Source organism: Rhinatrema bivittatum, chromosome 16 (genome assembly GCF_901001135.1).
Source record: "Rhinatrema bivittatum chromosome 16, aRhiBiv1.1, whole genome shotgun sequence".
Classification (NCBI taxonomy): Eukaryota; Metazoa; Chordata; class Amphibia; order Gymnophiona; family Rhinatrematidae; genus Rhinatrema; species Rhinatrema bivittatum.
In genome coordinates, this window is record NC_042630.1 from 31,136,029 (window position 1) to 31,151,967 (window position 15,939).

The 15,939-nt window shown below is 44.9% G+C and overlaps 1 protein-coding gene across 1 annotated transcript in view; it reads right to left on the reverse strand.

Annotated features, from left to right (window-relative positions):
* Positions 1-15,497, reverse strand: part of VPS45 (vacuolar protein sorting 45 homolog) — a 41,927-nt gene extending 26,430 nt beyond the window's left edge. Inside the window, exons 1-10 of the mRNA XM_029580733.1 lie at positions 15,218-15,497; positions 12,542-12,676; positions 11,010-11,070; positions 8,633-8,712; positions 8,148-8,216; positions 7,480-7,617; positions 6,353-6,463; positions 4,220-4,354; positions 3,555-3,668; positions 2,120-2,287 (exon numbers count right to left, since the gene is read on the reverse strand). Coding sequence (XP_029436593.1) covers positions 2,120-2,287; positions 3,555-3,668; positions 4,220-4,354; positions 6,353-6,463; positions 7,480-7,617; positions 8,148-8,216; positions 8,633-8,712; positions 11,010-11,070; positions 12,542-12,676; positions 15,218-15,310 — 1,104 coding nt within the window. The 5' untranslated portion in view covers positions 15,311-15,497. The remainder of the gene's footprint in view (positions 1-2,119; positions 2,288-3,554; positions 3,669-4,219; positions 4,355-6,352; positions 6,464-7,479; positions 7,618-8,147; positions 8,217-8,632; positions 8,713-11,009; positions 11,071-12,541; positions 12,677-15,217) is intronic.
* Between the last annotated feature and the right edge of the window lie 442 nt (positions 15,498-15,939).

Sequence of the window (15,939 nt, forward strand, 5' to 3'; positions counted from 1 at the left end):
CATAACATTGACGTTTCAGTCGTCTTAGTGTGAAATCTTTAGCTTGCCAGAGGCAATGAATACTTGTGAAGCTTACATTTTTGCTTTTCCTACTCTGAATTCCACCGACCTGCCCAACTCACTGGCAGGCAGGCAGGACAGCATATCTATGATATATAAGTAGTAAAGTCAGGCTCTTCTGCCACAGGGAAAAAAAACCAAAAACCAAAACAAAACACTCTTAAGCCTATTCCACTAGTTACTCCTGGGGGAAATTCTGCGCTACTGCGAAATGCAGAATTTGCGAAGAATTCCTCCTTCGTGCAGAATTCCCCCTCGTCGCAGTTCCCGCAGATTTCCTCCCGCACCAGAAAAGGATTAAAAAAAAAAAAAAACCTGAAGCATGCCGCGCACAGACAGCGACATCGGGTGGCGCACGGAGAGTGGAGGCATCGCAGCACGGCACCTCGAGGTAAGCAATCAAGGAGGAGAAGAGGGAGAGAGAGAAGGGAGAGGATCAGAGGGGAAGGGGGACAGAGAAAGAGAGAAGGGAAAAAGAGAAAGGAGTGGAGGGGGAAAGAGGGGCTAAAGAAGAGGCCCTGGCCCAGAGAGTGTATGTTTGAGCCCTTGTGTTTGTTGTGAGCCAGTGGGTAGGTGTCTACCTGCGAGTCTGAATGGGGGGGGGGGGGGGGGGGGGTGTGTGGGTGTGTGTGTCAGGTGGCATGTGTGAGAAAGCATATGTCTGATATCATGTAAGACAATGAGCAGGGATACTCAGGTGGAGAAGTTAGCAACAACTGCAGCAGTCCCTGCCAGCAGCAGCAATGGACACTGCTGGCAGATGAGCCAAGTTGCCAGAGACACTCATTGCACTGAAATGCAGAATAATTTGCAAAAAAAAAAAAAAAATAGTGTGTTATTTTGAAAAATAAATGTGCAGAATTTAGAAAATGTGTGCGCAGAATTCCCCCGGGAGTAACTAGTTGCTGCATGTTATTGTAATACAATATTAGTCCCTAGAATCCCACTATCACTACAGACAGCAGATTATGTGTTTGGAGGGCACAGATTGAATTTGTGTATAAATTACTCTGTATTATACCAAAGTCTACTACTATCGCCAGCCCCCTTCTATAACACTATTCAACATATGCAGTGCTTTACAAAAAACATAAAAAGACAGTCCCTGCTCAGTAAAGCTTACCGTCTAATCAAGACAAACATACAGGGCAAGAGAGACGTTGGGAATTTCCCCCAGTAGCTTTCATCATTACAGACATGCTGGCAAAGCCAGGGCCAGATTGCAACAGGCCAGCAAGAGATCAGAGCATCAGAACCGCTGCCAACAGGTCCCCTGTACAGGACCCAAGGGACGTCAGGAGTAGGCAGTACTGCAATTAGGGATGGATTTACCAGTTAGGTGTCCCTCTCATATGATATGGTGGTCGTCCCCCCCCCCCATCTAGAGATGCAGCACCCTGAAAGGATGGGCCACCTCCTCCATCCCAGCGGTGCTTTCCTGTGCGGTGGCATACCATCACGCCTGCCACTTTAAAACTGTACAGGGGGGGTGGGCTGGCAGCGATTCTGTTTTACAGTTCTAAATGCTGCCAGCCTGCAAGTCCAACAGGACACTCCCCTTCAGGAAGGGCTTCAGGGACCCCTTTCAGCCACACCGAGGTGTGGGAAATTTGGGCCCCCGAACACATACTGATGAAGACCACCGCAAAACACTTCATCCGAAGCCCAGTGTGGCCTGCTGTTTAGAGCACAGGGCAGCGAGCCTGTACACGCCGGTTCCCTTTCTCCTCGCCATCCCCTTCCTGTGTGACCTACAGCGGGTCATTTAACTTCATTCTGCCCAGCCACTCATAATAAGTTCTTTGGAGAAGGGATACCCATAGCAGGTGACTTTTCTTAGGCAGTGCTGCTACAGAAAGGTCATTAATGGTGTTCTTGAAACGTCCAGTTTTAATATGGACTAGTACGTTTTATTGTCCTTGGTGAAATGTGCTGGTTTGCTATGGTGGGGCAGTTTTAGGCTGGATGTGTGTACCTTGAAACCGCCTGACTGAGCTTCGAGCACATGGCTTGGTCACGTCTTCGGCCAGTTTAGCTTCCAATCCCAACCTGCTGGTACCTGATAAGCACTGGAGTGGTCATTCTGGCAGGCCAGCTCCTGTTCCACCTCAGACACCTCCATCAGATGCCGCTCACTGACCAGCCGCGAGAGCTCCCCTACCACTGTCACATGTTTTGAGACGGTCCCCGACATCTTTTTAAACTGTGGGTAGTTTTCAACAAAGGCCTGTAACAGAAACATAAATTGAGCGACTTCTGGACAGTGTCTAGGTTGTTTAACTGGAAACCACTTTAAACTTTTACCCTCCATTATCCTCTCTATACTATGAAATCAGTGTTCTTCGTGTATTGCTACATAGACAGTTTTGCATTGCTCAAATCCCAGTTTTTATGCCCTTCCCCCGGCCCCTGACATATGTACAAGAATTCACATCTTTCTATGTGGGCAAGCATCACATTACAGCCACAGAAGATGGGCGATGTTATCCAAGGGCACAGATTTGGTCATTTTTCTCCTGTAGGCCAGAGGTTTTCAGATTCTCTTCTGGGCATGTGCAGGACTTCCTGTGCTAATGTCACCGTGTGATCTCCCTCAACCTATTTTAGTCCGCTTTGCGAACAGTCACAAATCTACTCGTGTGTCATTGTGAGCGAAACAATTTGGCTTCATCAACCTTTTCCCTCTTTGGGAGAAACAGCTATTGCAGAGCAAGCTACAATTTAAAAAAAAAAAAAAAAAAAAGAAAAGCCCCTACAAAGCTTGCAAAAAAAAGTTAATGGCAAGTGCAGATCAGCACAATTGCCCAGAAGAGAATCCAGGAAAATAATGGAGCGAATCAGCACCTTCGGATGACGTCCCCCATCTTGTGTGGCTGTATTGTGATGCTTGTCCACGCAGAACACCTGTCACAGGTGTGCAACTTTGCTGTCTTTGTATTTCCTAGGAAAAAGGCAGACTAAGATGTAAATAATTAGATTTTTTCCTGTATTTATCTTTCAACATCTTTGTTAAGCAAATAACAGATTATAAAACAAGTTCAGTAGATTGCAACAGTTCGGCACCCCTATGCACCATTCACTAGGTGACTTGCACAAAGCCACTTAACCTCTGTGCTCAAACTTGTAAGCACTCAGGAGCATGTTGTAAGTATGCGAATTATTTTGTTCAGCACTGTGTGCACGGATGGTGCACAGATTAATCTCTGCCCATTGCAAGAGGTCAGCCCCTAACACAGTGTGGGATTCTTGCTGAGGCCAACTCACAAGCACTGAAATGTGCTAGTCAGTGGATAGAAATAGGACTTTGCTGAAGAAAGCAAAAAAAGATCTCTAAGAGCCAGAAAGGATATAAAATGTGGGTATTTCTCATATGCCAGACATTTAAACAGAATAATTCCTCTCTTTCCCTCACCTCCCCAACTCGACATGTAGAAGGATAAGCTGCCACCTGCTGATCAAAGCCAGTAAGACCAGCTGAAGGTGCAAACCTTTACCTTCATGTCGGCAATAGACTCCAGCTTTTGCTGCTCCTTGGGTTTCTTCCTCTGAAAATCTTCCATCAGGTTCTTGATATTGCTGCCAATCTCCCCAAAGTTCAGGTACATGTTCTGGAGGTGAGAAAAGAAAGAGGGGAGCTCTGAAAGTCCAGCCTCGGAGGTTCATACTGTCTAAAGGTCACTCTGAGCGGCCACCAGCCAGCTCTGTAGCTCCTGGAGGAAGAGGCCTCCTGGGCCAGCCACCCCGATGCTTAGGAGATGATGAATGCCGGCAGCTGAGGGGGGCTACAGAAACGGCAGTTCAAGTCCCAGCTCTTTACTTACTACATGAGCAAGTCATTTCCCTTCCTCTAAGCACAGGTTTATCTTGAGCAATGATAGAAAGCTGAACGATGAATCCTGATGGCGGGGGGTTGCTGACATTATGGACTAAATGTGGCTTTGCTTGATATGTTTCATACAGATAAAGAGTGAAACAGAACAGACATTCATTACAATTAAAAGGACATTTCTAAGGGCATTCTAACCATCCAGAGTACTTAGAGAGGTACAGTCTAATCAATGTTGAATAAATATTATTCAGATACAACCATTTACTTGATAGAAAGAGGGGACACAGCATAAGCTGGTTAGATGGCGCCTTCCTGTCCTCGACTACCTACGTTGGCGTAGAACTCATCATTTTCGGCAGACAGTACCACCTCCCGCAGGTCCCTGCTGATCCCAGGCACACGGGAAAGGTCGATGCGATTGTTGTTTATACCCAGTAACTCATGGACCATTGCCTGATACGTCCACTGAAAAAAAGAAAAAGCAAAAACATTACCCATCGTGAAAAGGAAGAGACTGGGATTTAGAAAAACACTGCGTCAACGTACGGACCTGTGGACAGAGACACATTGAAGCATTTTATTCAAGTCTGCTGAAGTAGTCTAATAAAAAAAAAAAGTCCATGCACCTGGTTACACTATCCCCAGGGATTCTGCACAGTCTGATCCAGAAGCCCTAAACCATCTTGCTCACTAGTTACAGCACCAAGATTCAATGGGGGAAACAGGATGGCGAGCAGGAGCAGAACCCAGGAGGGCAAAGCGAATGATATTTTATGAGTGAGCGGTACCAGGCCAGGGTCTTGCTTCTCCTATGCTTTTTAATTGTGTTTTAATTCTCAATTGTTATCCCTTTTTCTCTTGTCCATGCGCCCAATTTCTTTAAGGAAACGCAGAGTGTGAACAGCCTATAAGTTTGTATTCCCTTTCTGCACAGTTTCACATGCAATCTGCTACTTGCAAAAAAAAAAAACAAAAACAAAAAAAACTCCAGGGAAATTACTCAGCAAACACATGCTAACTTTGGACCCATTCCAAGGTAACCTCTCCAGCGCTCTGTACAGTCTTCACAGCCAAATCACAGCTATGCATCCTAATGATGTCAGCTTGGGTCATGCTTAAGAGTTCAGACTTGGGCAGAGAATCCATGGGGACTAGGAATGTATCCCCCAGGCTCATGGGAAATAAAAATCCCTCTGTCACATGCTTTGCACCCTCGCTGAAGAACAAGATAATTGGTGTATTTTTGGGTTCATATGCCGAGCTATATTTAGGCGATCGTTACAAGTTATGCCACTTAAACAGATCTCTTTAGATCTGCTGTGGAGGAGGTGATTTCTGCACATCATGCACGTTCCATTTTTATCCCAAGGGCTCGTTGTTATAACAACATCTAAGAGAAAGGAGCAGAGAGGAGACGAACCAAAATACCGTGCGCTTTCAGGGTCCAAACGTGAGCAATCCGGCCACCTGCACCCCCCCCCCCCCATCCCCAATAAGAAATGTCAAGGGGCTCAAACTGAACCGGAAACCTGCCCATAAACACATTTTCCAAGTCTCTTTAATATAAATTGTGAAGCTGATGGCACTGCAGCCCAGTTCATTATCCTCAGCACTAGTCCCGACATCCCCTTCTCCCCACAAATAACAAAATATGAAATTCACCCAGTTTGTATTCCTCTCTGATGGGCGTTCCCCTCCCCTGTGGATGGCTTGAACAGCAGACCCTCCCTCGGGTTTGAGGGCCAGGCATTTTGGAGAAATGTTTAAAATTGCACTTTCATTCCATTCCAAATCACAAAACGGGATTTTACAACTGCAGTTCAGAGAAAAGAAGTCCGATGGTGTACTTCTCCTCTTAAACCCCCCGCTCTGAGTTTTCTAGCAAGCCTGGGGCCCCATCACGCCACGTTAAACGCACACAGAGGCCCTGGCAGGACACGAGCCAGGAGCAGCAGCAGGAAGGATAGAGGCAGCATTCACAAACCTGTTCTGGTAAAGCCATAGGCAGTCAGGTATTCAGAATATCCACAATGAATACACGGGAGATCAGTTTGCACAAACCGAGTCTCCAGGGCATGCAAATCAATCTCATGCATGTTCACTGTGGATACTCCGAAAGTCCGACTGGTTGCAGGACCACCTGGACAGGTTTGTTAAGTTAGAGAGATTTCTCTTTCTTCCAGTCTCAAAGACTCTGATCTGGTGAGAGCTTGGGTGGCCCAGTGGTTAGAATAATAAACTAGGGACCAGGGCTCAGATGCTGTTTCTGCCACATAGTGACCCAATTGCTTTGTCTCTCAGTGCCTCAGGTACCCACTTAGATTGTAAGCTCTCTGGGAAAGAAACTCATTGGATCTGGATATACATTTCTTTTTTTTTTTTTTAAACGCCCTGATATAAAACACTACTTTAAATAAAATGTCATCTATGAGCCTACTTTGGTCTCTTTCCCCACAACCTCACCTGGTTCAGCAGTGGCGTGATACAGTCGTCACTGCGGTCCAGTATCAGCAGGAGCGGAGGAACCTCTGTTCGGCGGAAATCAAACAGCTCATACTCCTTGGTGATCACCTGCTGTAGGTGAAAGGGTAGAAGAGCTTGAAAATCTCAAAAACACTGGAATACGAAGCAGTAAAATGCTGGGACAGAACAAGAAAGAGGACATAAAAAGTATCAAACTGGGTCAGACTAATGTTTCTTCAAGCCCACCAAACAACGGCCAGTCTAAGTCACCTGGAGGTAGCTGGCGATTACCCAGAGTTTCTTCTGCACTAATTAAGTACTCGTTGCAAACAGTCTGCCTGCACAAGACTACCCAGAAGCTGTTATTTTTTTTTTTTTAATGTTTTAAGTCATATTTGCAAGAGTAATCACAAATGGCCTTACACACACCGGATGTATGGTAGATAATGACAGATACTATGTACACTGCGCAAAGCATTAAGATCACACTATATGCGTGTGTGTGAGTGTTGCCATCTGTGACATGGTTCCAAACATGGCTGCTCCTAAGAAAGCAGCTTAAAATGCTTCAAAAACAGAGGCAGTGCATTCCTGCTGCCTGTGATCTTCTGAAAAGAACTCTTAAAGTGCTCCTAAAAGAGATGGGTGAGAGATACAAGGTGAGCATCAGGGCTGCACCACTCTGAAACTATTTACAGTGCTCAGATGCAATCAATCAGCATTCATGGTCTTTATCCATGGATATTAAAACGACTATGAAAAGTCATGGCTTGGATTCCTGTGCGATGGTGATATCTGAATTGGGAACTAATCCACAAGAAACTTAACATATGCAGATAGATGGAGCCTGTTGCCACAGCATCACATCCAGAATTGCCACCGTGCAACAGAACTACAGCCTGTTCTTAGAGGATTAATCATTTGGACCCACAGCTTTAAGTGTTTTACTGCTCTGCGATGTCCCAGGCAGATCCACTCATGATCATACAGTATGAGGCACTGCAGAGAGTGGAGAAACTTCTGATGAGAAGCAAACTATCACCAGGACCTAGCCACCACCCTTCTCTAGGTACTACAAATATGACACACCGCAGCACAGAGACATTTTTGTGATGGTGACTTGGTACCTTGACTCCTTCAGCAAGCCTCTTCCCCATATCGGAGGAGACCTGGTAACGAATCATCGGGCACTTCTTCAGGGACAGAAGCAGGGCGGTCAGTCCTTGGGTTGATCTGGACAGCTGGACAGAATCCCAGTTCCGGCCCTTTAAAGCAGAAAGAAAGGAATCAGCTATGTATGTACATGCCTCATAAGTCAGACACAGTAATTCCACCATACCCAAAATAAAACCTCCAGCTGCACTAAGTAGCAGTTTAAAAATAGCACACCAGACAAAGATCTTTGAGAAATAAACCTTTAGTTTAAAAAACAAAACAAAAAAAAAAAAACCAAACCCCAGTAGGACTTATGCAATATATACATTTAAAAAAACAAACCCCAAAACAATCCGGGAGTAGCAGCCTAGTGGCTAGAGCAGTGGGCTATGAACTAGGGAAGCCAGGGTTCAAATCACGCTGCCACTCCTTGTGACCCTGGGCAAGTCGCTTCACCCACCATTGCTTCCCTGTCCTCTGGGGACAGGGAAATACCTACAGGACCAGAACGTAATCCGCTTTGAAGTTCCTTAAAAGCAGAATATAAATCAAATAAACGCTCGGTGCTTTTGGTTTTTCCATTTCATTTTGTGTATAAAATCAGGAATCTGTAAACAAAAAACAGTAAAACAGTCCAAACCTGAGAGCAACCCAAGATGTTCAGGGAAAAAACGTGTGGATTCACAGCAATGTAATCTCCATAAAACTCCTGCAAAACACAAGAGCCATAGCAGGGGGTCAGACTCATCTGCTTACTGTAAATATGAATACAGGCCACATATAGGAAAGCAGCAGATTGCAGATGGTAATAGCCCGGTGCCTCGGCAGAAAATCTAAGAGAAGAAGAAGGCTCCTGCAGTTTAAATCTGCAAAGCCAGTTTTGCATGTGCCTCCTCTTTCCAGCTGGGGGCGCTCTCTTCTTGATGAGAGGATGTGGAAAGGAGCACAGGCAGCGGGAGAGAGCTCTTCCATTGTCGGAGGGGCTCTTATTGGGCAAACAGACTTAAACATCAGCTGCAGAGGAAGATACGCACTTCTACATGTCATCTGTTGTGTAAAACAGTGGTCAATTCCCAGCAATTGTTTTATTCAGGAACAGTTTGTGACCAAGAGCAAACTACATACCTGAACTTCAGCCACCACTTCCTGCTCATCTGCCTCGGCAAGGGACTTCACGTTGCTCTTACTGATCACATTACTGAAATCTGAAACCAGAAGGCAGAAAGGAAAACAAATTACGGCGCTCCACAAAAGTATTAACGATTGTATCTGATGGCCTTTTGTTTTAAGTAATAAACCCAGAGTCAAGTATTTGGTGGTGTCTTCCTGGGACAGGCCTTCTGTAACCAGACTGGTCTGTAGGTGGGCAGGATGCCATCACCTACTCACGCCACAAGTATGATGACTGCATCAACTCATTGAGGAGAGTGCCTCACATATTGTAATCTAACAACCAGCTAAAGAGAAATTTACAGACGCTCTTTCCTCCTCTGTGAACATATTCTGTACATGGCTGAAGTCAGTAGACAGGAGAGATGGGTGCATAGCCACCCTGTAACATTTGTCCACATGTACGTTTCTGTCCAACTTAAACATAACTCATTAACCTAGTAAATAATGCAGAAAACCACCATCCAATCTGCTCAGCTACTCTTTCCACAGTACTAAGGTTGCATCCCACCTGCAAGACTTCTTATCCAGGATGGTCTTTTTTTTTTTTGTCTTCCTTCTTTTACTCCAGCATCTTGGATAGAAAAATCACCCGCTTAGTTCCCTCCCGTGCCCAAGTGCAAAGCTCTGTAATAATCTAGCTAGACAGCAATACTAGTGTGGCCGTTGCCTAAACCTCCAGCCTCCTAGACAAACCGGGCTACGTGAGCATCTGCATTTCCACTAGGACTTTTAATTATTATTACAGAACTTGCAGTCTGTCAGACAAAGAAGCAGCCTTTGTCCCAGTGTAGGCAGTTTAAAAATTGTGTGCTGTCCGGTCTCACAGCTTTGTCCATGTTCAGTATTTATAGTTCCACACAAACACTTTCTTTTATAAAATGGTGTGGCCATTAGCAGCTGGCAAATTTAAAACAAATCGCAGGGTGTATTTTGTCACTCAGCGCACAATCAAGCTCTGGAATCTGTTGCCGGAGGATGTGGTCAAGGCAACCAACAGCAGAGAATGGGACAAGTTCCTGAAGGAAAAGTCCATAAGCAGTTATTAGCCAGGAAGAGTTGGGAGAGCCGGTGCTTATCCCCGGGGGGTGGGGTGAGCAACAAGAAATGGATCAACCACTGAGGATCTGATGGGTGCTTGTGACCCGGACTGGCCACGATCAGAGACAGGATGCTAAGACTCGAGGGACCTTAGTCTGAACCAGCCCGGCACTAGATCTGTGGCCCTTCTCCAAAGCCTTCACTGAATACTGAACAAAAAAGTATTTTATCCTGCTTTTTTTCTTGTCCTCCCCCTCCCAACACATTCTTTGTTTCATAATTTTAAAATACTGCCTCTCCTCTTCCTCTTTTTACTGATATACCTGAAAAAGGTCCTGTCACCTCGTGTTACCTTTTTAGCCGTCTTTTCTTCCACTCGTACCTCTGCCTTCTTAAGTACTTTCTTACACTTCTTTCAGCTTCGCCTTATATTTTCCCGTGCTCCTCTTTGAGATCCCTTGTATGGTTTTGAATGCTCACCTTTCTTGCCCTTGTTTTCTCAGCACCTCTTTTGAAAACCAAATCACTCCTTATCCTCTTACTGGAATTGACTTTAACATAAAGATCCGTTGCTTTCTCTAGCTCCTTTCGGTTTAGCTCACTTCTTACAACCTCCCACCCTGCCAGTGCCTCCTCAAGGTGCATTACCATTTTCCTAAAGTCATTATTTTTAAAATCCAGGACTTTGGCTTATGTGCAATGTTTCGTCACCTCGACTGCTGGATCTTACCATACTGTCTGATGACCACTGGCACTCACTGGAAACACTTTCTCCAGCCTTCTCTCCTAAGTTCAAATGACCATTTGTCTGAAGAAAGTCCTCTGAAAGGAGTTTATGGTTTCTTTACATCTTACCGATTCTGCAGACAGGATACTCCAAACACACACCCAATGTGTTAAAATCTCCCAACATCACCTCACCTTCTAGATGTCCTCGACCTGGAAGTGCCAGCTCCCTCAAGATGACCCACACTGCTTTCATATTTTTTTTTTTAAACATACTCTTCCCTCTTACATTTTCAATAATACAAAAAAAAAAAAAAAAGCAGCTTTACTTCTCTTAAGGATTTCTAAAATATTAAATGCTGTGTAGTAGTGGGTATATGTATGAATACATACTTTTTTTAAATCAGTTTCGAGTTGCAATACTAAAATGTCAAGATTAGTCACACACAGACGAGATGAATAAATTAACACAATCTTTAGCACTGGGGGGGGGGGGGGAACGCAGAATGAAATTGCCAAGTTATATAATGAACTCAAGCCAGGTGACAAGATAAGGCATACTTACAGATGAAATAAACACTGTATTTTGGTTTCCGCAGTTCTTGAATGAGATAATCCAAGTTTTCCTACAGCAAAGCCAGAAATAAAATCATTCCATGTAACACAGTAAGGGGTAGATTTTTAAAAAGAACGCGCGCGCCCATGTGTGCTCGCTACCTGGCACGCACACATGGGCGTGTGATTTTATAACATGTGCACGCATGTTATAAAATCCCAATCAGCGCACGCAAGGGGGGGGGGGGAGGAGTATAATTTAGCAAACTCGTGCGGCGACGCATCCTCGGGCTTCCCCAGTTCCCTACCCTAACTTCCCTTCCCCTTTTCCCACCCTCACCCCATTTTTTTAACTTATGTTTTGCTCCTGCAAAGGAGCGGGAGCAAGTTGCGAGCACCAGCACAGCAGCAAATGGCCGTTGTACCAGGCCCCTCTAGCCCCGCCCTACTACCGAGGCCCGGATCTTGTGCGCGTAACAGAGGTTACGCGTGCGGCCGGGCCTCTTAAAATGCGCACAAGGACCAGCCACGCACATAACCTCTGTATTTAACATGTGCGGGCCATTAAAAATCCAGCCTTAACAGCACAGCAAGAGGATTAGCTCTCAAAGGCTGTTTTCTGGATCTAAACAGTGTTTTGATAAAGAGAATCAGACGAGAGAGGGGGCCAGCTTTTAATGGAACTGGAAACTAGTGAACAGCCTGACAGCTGACATTTATAAAGTAGCTCAAGCCTGCTAGTATTTGAAGAAATCAGCACTAAAACTAATAAATACTACAGGTTCTGCATGTATCTATTTATTGGATTTCTTTTCCACCTAATGCCTTAGCACTAAGCAAGTTCTGATCTCAAACAAAAATCACAGCATTTCCACTTCTACACATCTAAGATCAAAGACCGCATACTGACCAACTCCAGAGTATGCTTACAGCTGTGAAGGACAAACTGGGAGAGGGAACTCCTGGGGGTTCAAAATCTTGCTCCTCCACTGACTATTTCCCAGTGCAAATGGGTGATAAAACTATCAGCATAATTCCTCCCTTGCTTAGGCTAGCTTGCAAATCACCATGCCAAGATCTGCAGTCAGAATTACTGCACCAGAAATGGCTGAAATATGGAGAGAAGTGACTTAGGTAAAGAAAAAGCATTTTATCTGCATTAATTGGCTCTGAAAACCATCTTCCCTCAGTGCAACTAACAGAGGAACAATATGTACACTTTTAAGCTGTAATGAAAGGCTTTTTTTTCCTGGGGAGGAAAACCATTCATGTCATTTTCAGATCTTTGCACATGCTTTTCCTGAGAAATCTACCTGCAGAAAAAGCAGATACAAATGACCCTGTGTGCTTTGTACTCACGGCAAATATGTACTTCCAGTCTGAGGACTTCTGCAAAGCTCCGCGGGTAAAAGCACACGCAGTCTTTGTCCCACTATAAATAATCTGAAAATTCTCCCCTACATTGTAAAACACACGGTGATGGAAACCAACGTATCCAGCTGTGCAGCTTCAAATGATTAGTGCTAAAGGCAGTAAGAATACCTTTGTAGGTCGCAAGAAGCAAATGGCTTTCAGATGTTTCATGGTCTCTCTGTTCACTGAATCGATGCGCTCAAAGAGATATACCTCCTTCTGCAGGATTTCTGACTGTGTGTACACCATGCTTACTATACTGGTCTAAAAACAGCAACAAAAAAATATGCATGACAACAAAAAAAAGTTAAGAGTGTGTTCTCTTAGCACAAAAACAATTAGAAAACCCCCAAGCCTAGATAAGAACATAAGATTTGCCATACTGGGTCAGACCAAAGGTCCATCATCTTGTTTCCAATAGTGGCCAATCTAGGTCACAAGTACCTGGCAGGATGCCAAAGCATAATAGATTCCATACTGCTTAGCCTGGGGAGATACAGTGGACTTCCCTCTAGTCCACCTTAATAATGATTTATGGACTTTTCCTCCAGGAACTTCTCCAAACCTTTTTTTAAACTCAGCTACACCAACAGCTTTTGCCACATCCTCCAGCAATGAATTCCAGAGCTTAAATTATGCAACATCAAGTAAAAAATATTCTCTCTTATTAGTTTAAATGTACAATTTAGTAACTTCATTTTGTGACCCCTAGTTTTTGTACATTTTGAAAATGTAAACAACCAAATCATGTCTACTGGTTCCATCCCACTCATGATTTTATAGACCTCTCTTATCTCCCCCTCAGACATCTCTTCTCCAAGCTGAAGAGTCCTAACCTCTTTAGTCTTTCCTCATGGGGAAATCATTACATTCCCTTTATCATTTTGGTCACTCTCCTCAGAGACAGCATATTTATGTCCTGCAGAAGGTGGGCTTATTTTAGCACGGTTAGGCTGCTTTGCACTATTCAAACTTTGCATGTAAGCTGCAAACTGCATAGTTAAAAACAACAAATTATAGCATCAGTCAAATCATTGGTAGGATACTTGAATATTAATATAATAGCTACAATTTTTTAAAATCCTTTTCAATTAGAGATTAGAAATTTACAACAAAATATGTCTGCTTGTTTTGTCAGAACAGTTTTATGCAAGGATGGAAATAGAACCATCAGACAACTAGCTATTTCTAATTTTGATTTATATCCCATCTTTCCAGTCAGAAGGCTGCTTCAAGTAGCCATCAAAATAATAAATTCAGTACAAAGTTGAAATACAACAAATGCAAGCAAATATAAAATACAAGTCACAGTCAGAAAAATCCAAACACAGATCTAAAATATCAACAAAAAAAACCTAAAAATACCATTATAAAACCGATGCAATCCTAGTCCCCACCCCCAAAGTCAGTCATCCCACTGTTAATACTAATCTTCCCTAATAATCCCTTCCAAAAGGAGTGACTCAACCAAAGGCAGACTGGCACCTATCATCTGCATATGACAACATCTACAGGTGGGGTTGGGCAAGGAACAGCATTAGAGTGGGCACAACAAAGCCCATCCTTTAGCAGCAAAGGGGAGAAGGGAGTGTAAGGGTGGAGGCTTGCTGGATAGGTTTCTATCTCTGGCAGCTCCTGAGCTGCCTTCCCATTTGGTGCTGTGAATGCAGGGTTTGTTATTATGAGTCAACAGCAGAATGGAGAGAGAACAAATAGGCGGGCAGGTGCTAACTTAGGGGCTGATACAGTAAAATCGCAGGAGAATGAGCGAGCGCCCACTCTCCTGTGCGCGTGATACAGTATTTTAATTTATTAAAATTAGGGCCGGCAGTAAAAGGAGGCGCTAGGGACACTAGCGCGTCCCTAGCACCTCTTTTTTGACAGGAGAGGTGGCTGTCAGCGGATTTGACAGCCGCTCAATTTTGCCGGCAGTTCTCGAGCCCGCTGACAGCCACGGGTTCGGAAAACGGACACCAGCAAAATTGAGTATCCGGTTTTCGAGCCACGGGGCTATTTCAAATTTTTTTTTCTACTTTTTTTTTTTAAACTTTCGGGACCTCCGACTTAATATCACCATGATATTATGTCAGAGGGTGCACAGAAAAGCAGTTTTTACTGCTTTTCTGTGCATTTTCCCGGTGCCCGGAGAAATTAGCGCCTACCTTTGGGTAGGCGCTAATTTCTGAAAGTAAAATGCACAGGAATACTTAATAGGGCCATCAACATGCATTTGCATATTGCGGGTGCTATTAGGTTTGGGGGAGTTGGACACGCTATTACCCCTTACTGAATAAGGGGTAAAGCAAGCACGTCCAAAACGCACGTCCAATCACGGGCTAACAGTGCACTCTGCCGGAGCACACTGTACTGTGTCAGAGTTGCCAGAATCTGTCCCCAGCATTGACAACACTTTCATTACGCTACAATGTCTAGTTATGGTTCAGCTCCTATATTATATTCTAGCCTCTTAACAAAATGTTACATAAACGTAACAGGGTTATGGCAGCTCTTGCAAGATTGTGCCAGGCTGATAGGATTGTCACTTTACTCCAGCACAACCAAACACGCTAATCCAGGCCTGGCTTTACCCCACTGCATGCTTGGACTTGTAGCTCGGATTTCCCCATTGATGTTTTTCAGAAATGCAGAACTACAAATCCGTGCTTGCAATGAGCCAAAATCAGGACTGGCTCAGCATATTTGGCTGACCGGGTGAAAAATGGCAGCCCTCTTTGCAGCTTACACTGCGTGTCAGAAACGGAAACAGCTCGGTGGGATAGATAAGGCACACCTGCCCCCGCTCACCGTCTCCTTGTCCATCAGCAGCACCTTCATGCCCGGACCGCTGTCCTCGATCATTTTAGCCACATACTGCTTCACGGCTAGCACCACGTTCATGGTGACAACCGTCCTGCTTTCCCTGGGGCAAGCGGACGGGGATACACAGCTGACATCCACCTCTGGCCCGGAGCCGCTGGGAGCTGTAGTCTGGTCGAGGGGTTGGGGGAAGATACGGCTAATTTTTATCGTCTTCCTACTAGAACAAATGCAGCCTCCCTCCTTCCGGTTTCCGCAGCCCCAAAGGGGGCGGGGCTCCTGAATCTGACCTCGCGAGGCTTCCGCGAGTGGGGTCGCGCGTGCGCGTTGCCTGCCGGGAAGTGTAGTGTCTCGCGAGCGCCCGCCCGTTTTGAATTTCTTGCAGTTGGCCGGGGTTAAACGGTCAGATCAGCTCGCAGCCAGGTTGGTGGTGCTACTGGGATCCGGTAAGGCGGGGGCTTTCTGCGTCTTATTTGTTATTATTGTGTGCATGGCGTCCAGGGACATAATATAATTCATTCTTGGTAGTCCATAAACACACACCTTTAACAATTACCTCACCCCCAGCTCAAGTGAACAGGCTAATCTTGTCCATATATATGACTATGGGGAGGGGATGAAAGACCTCCGTGTTAAAAGGGCCAGGCTAAGCCACGCCTGCGTTTGCCCTAGTGCACACAGGGAGCTGTCCTTCCTGTTGTTTATAGCTC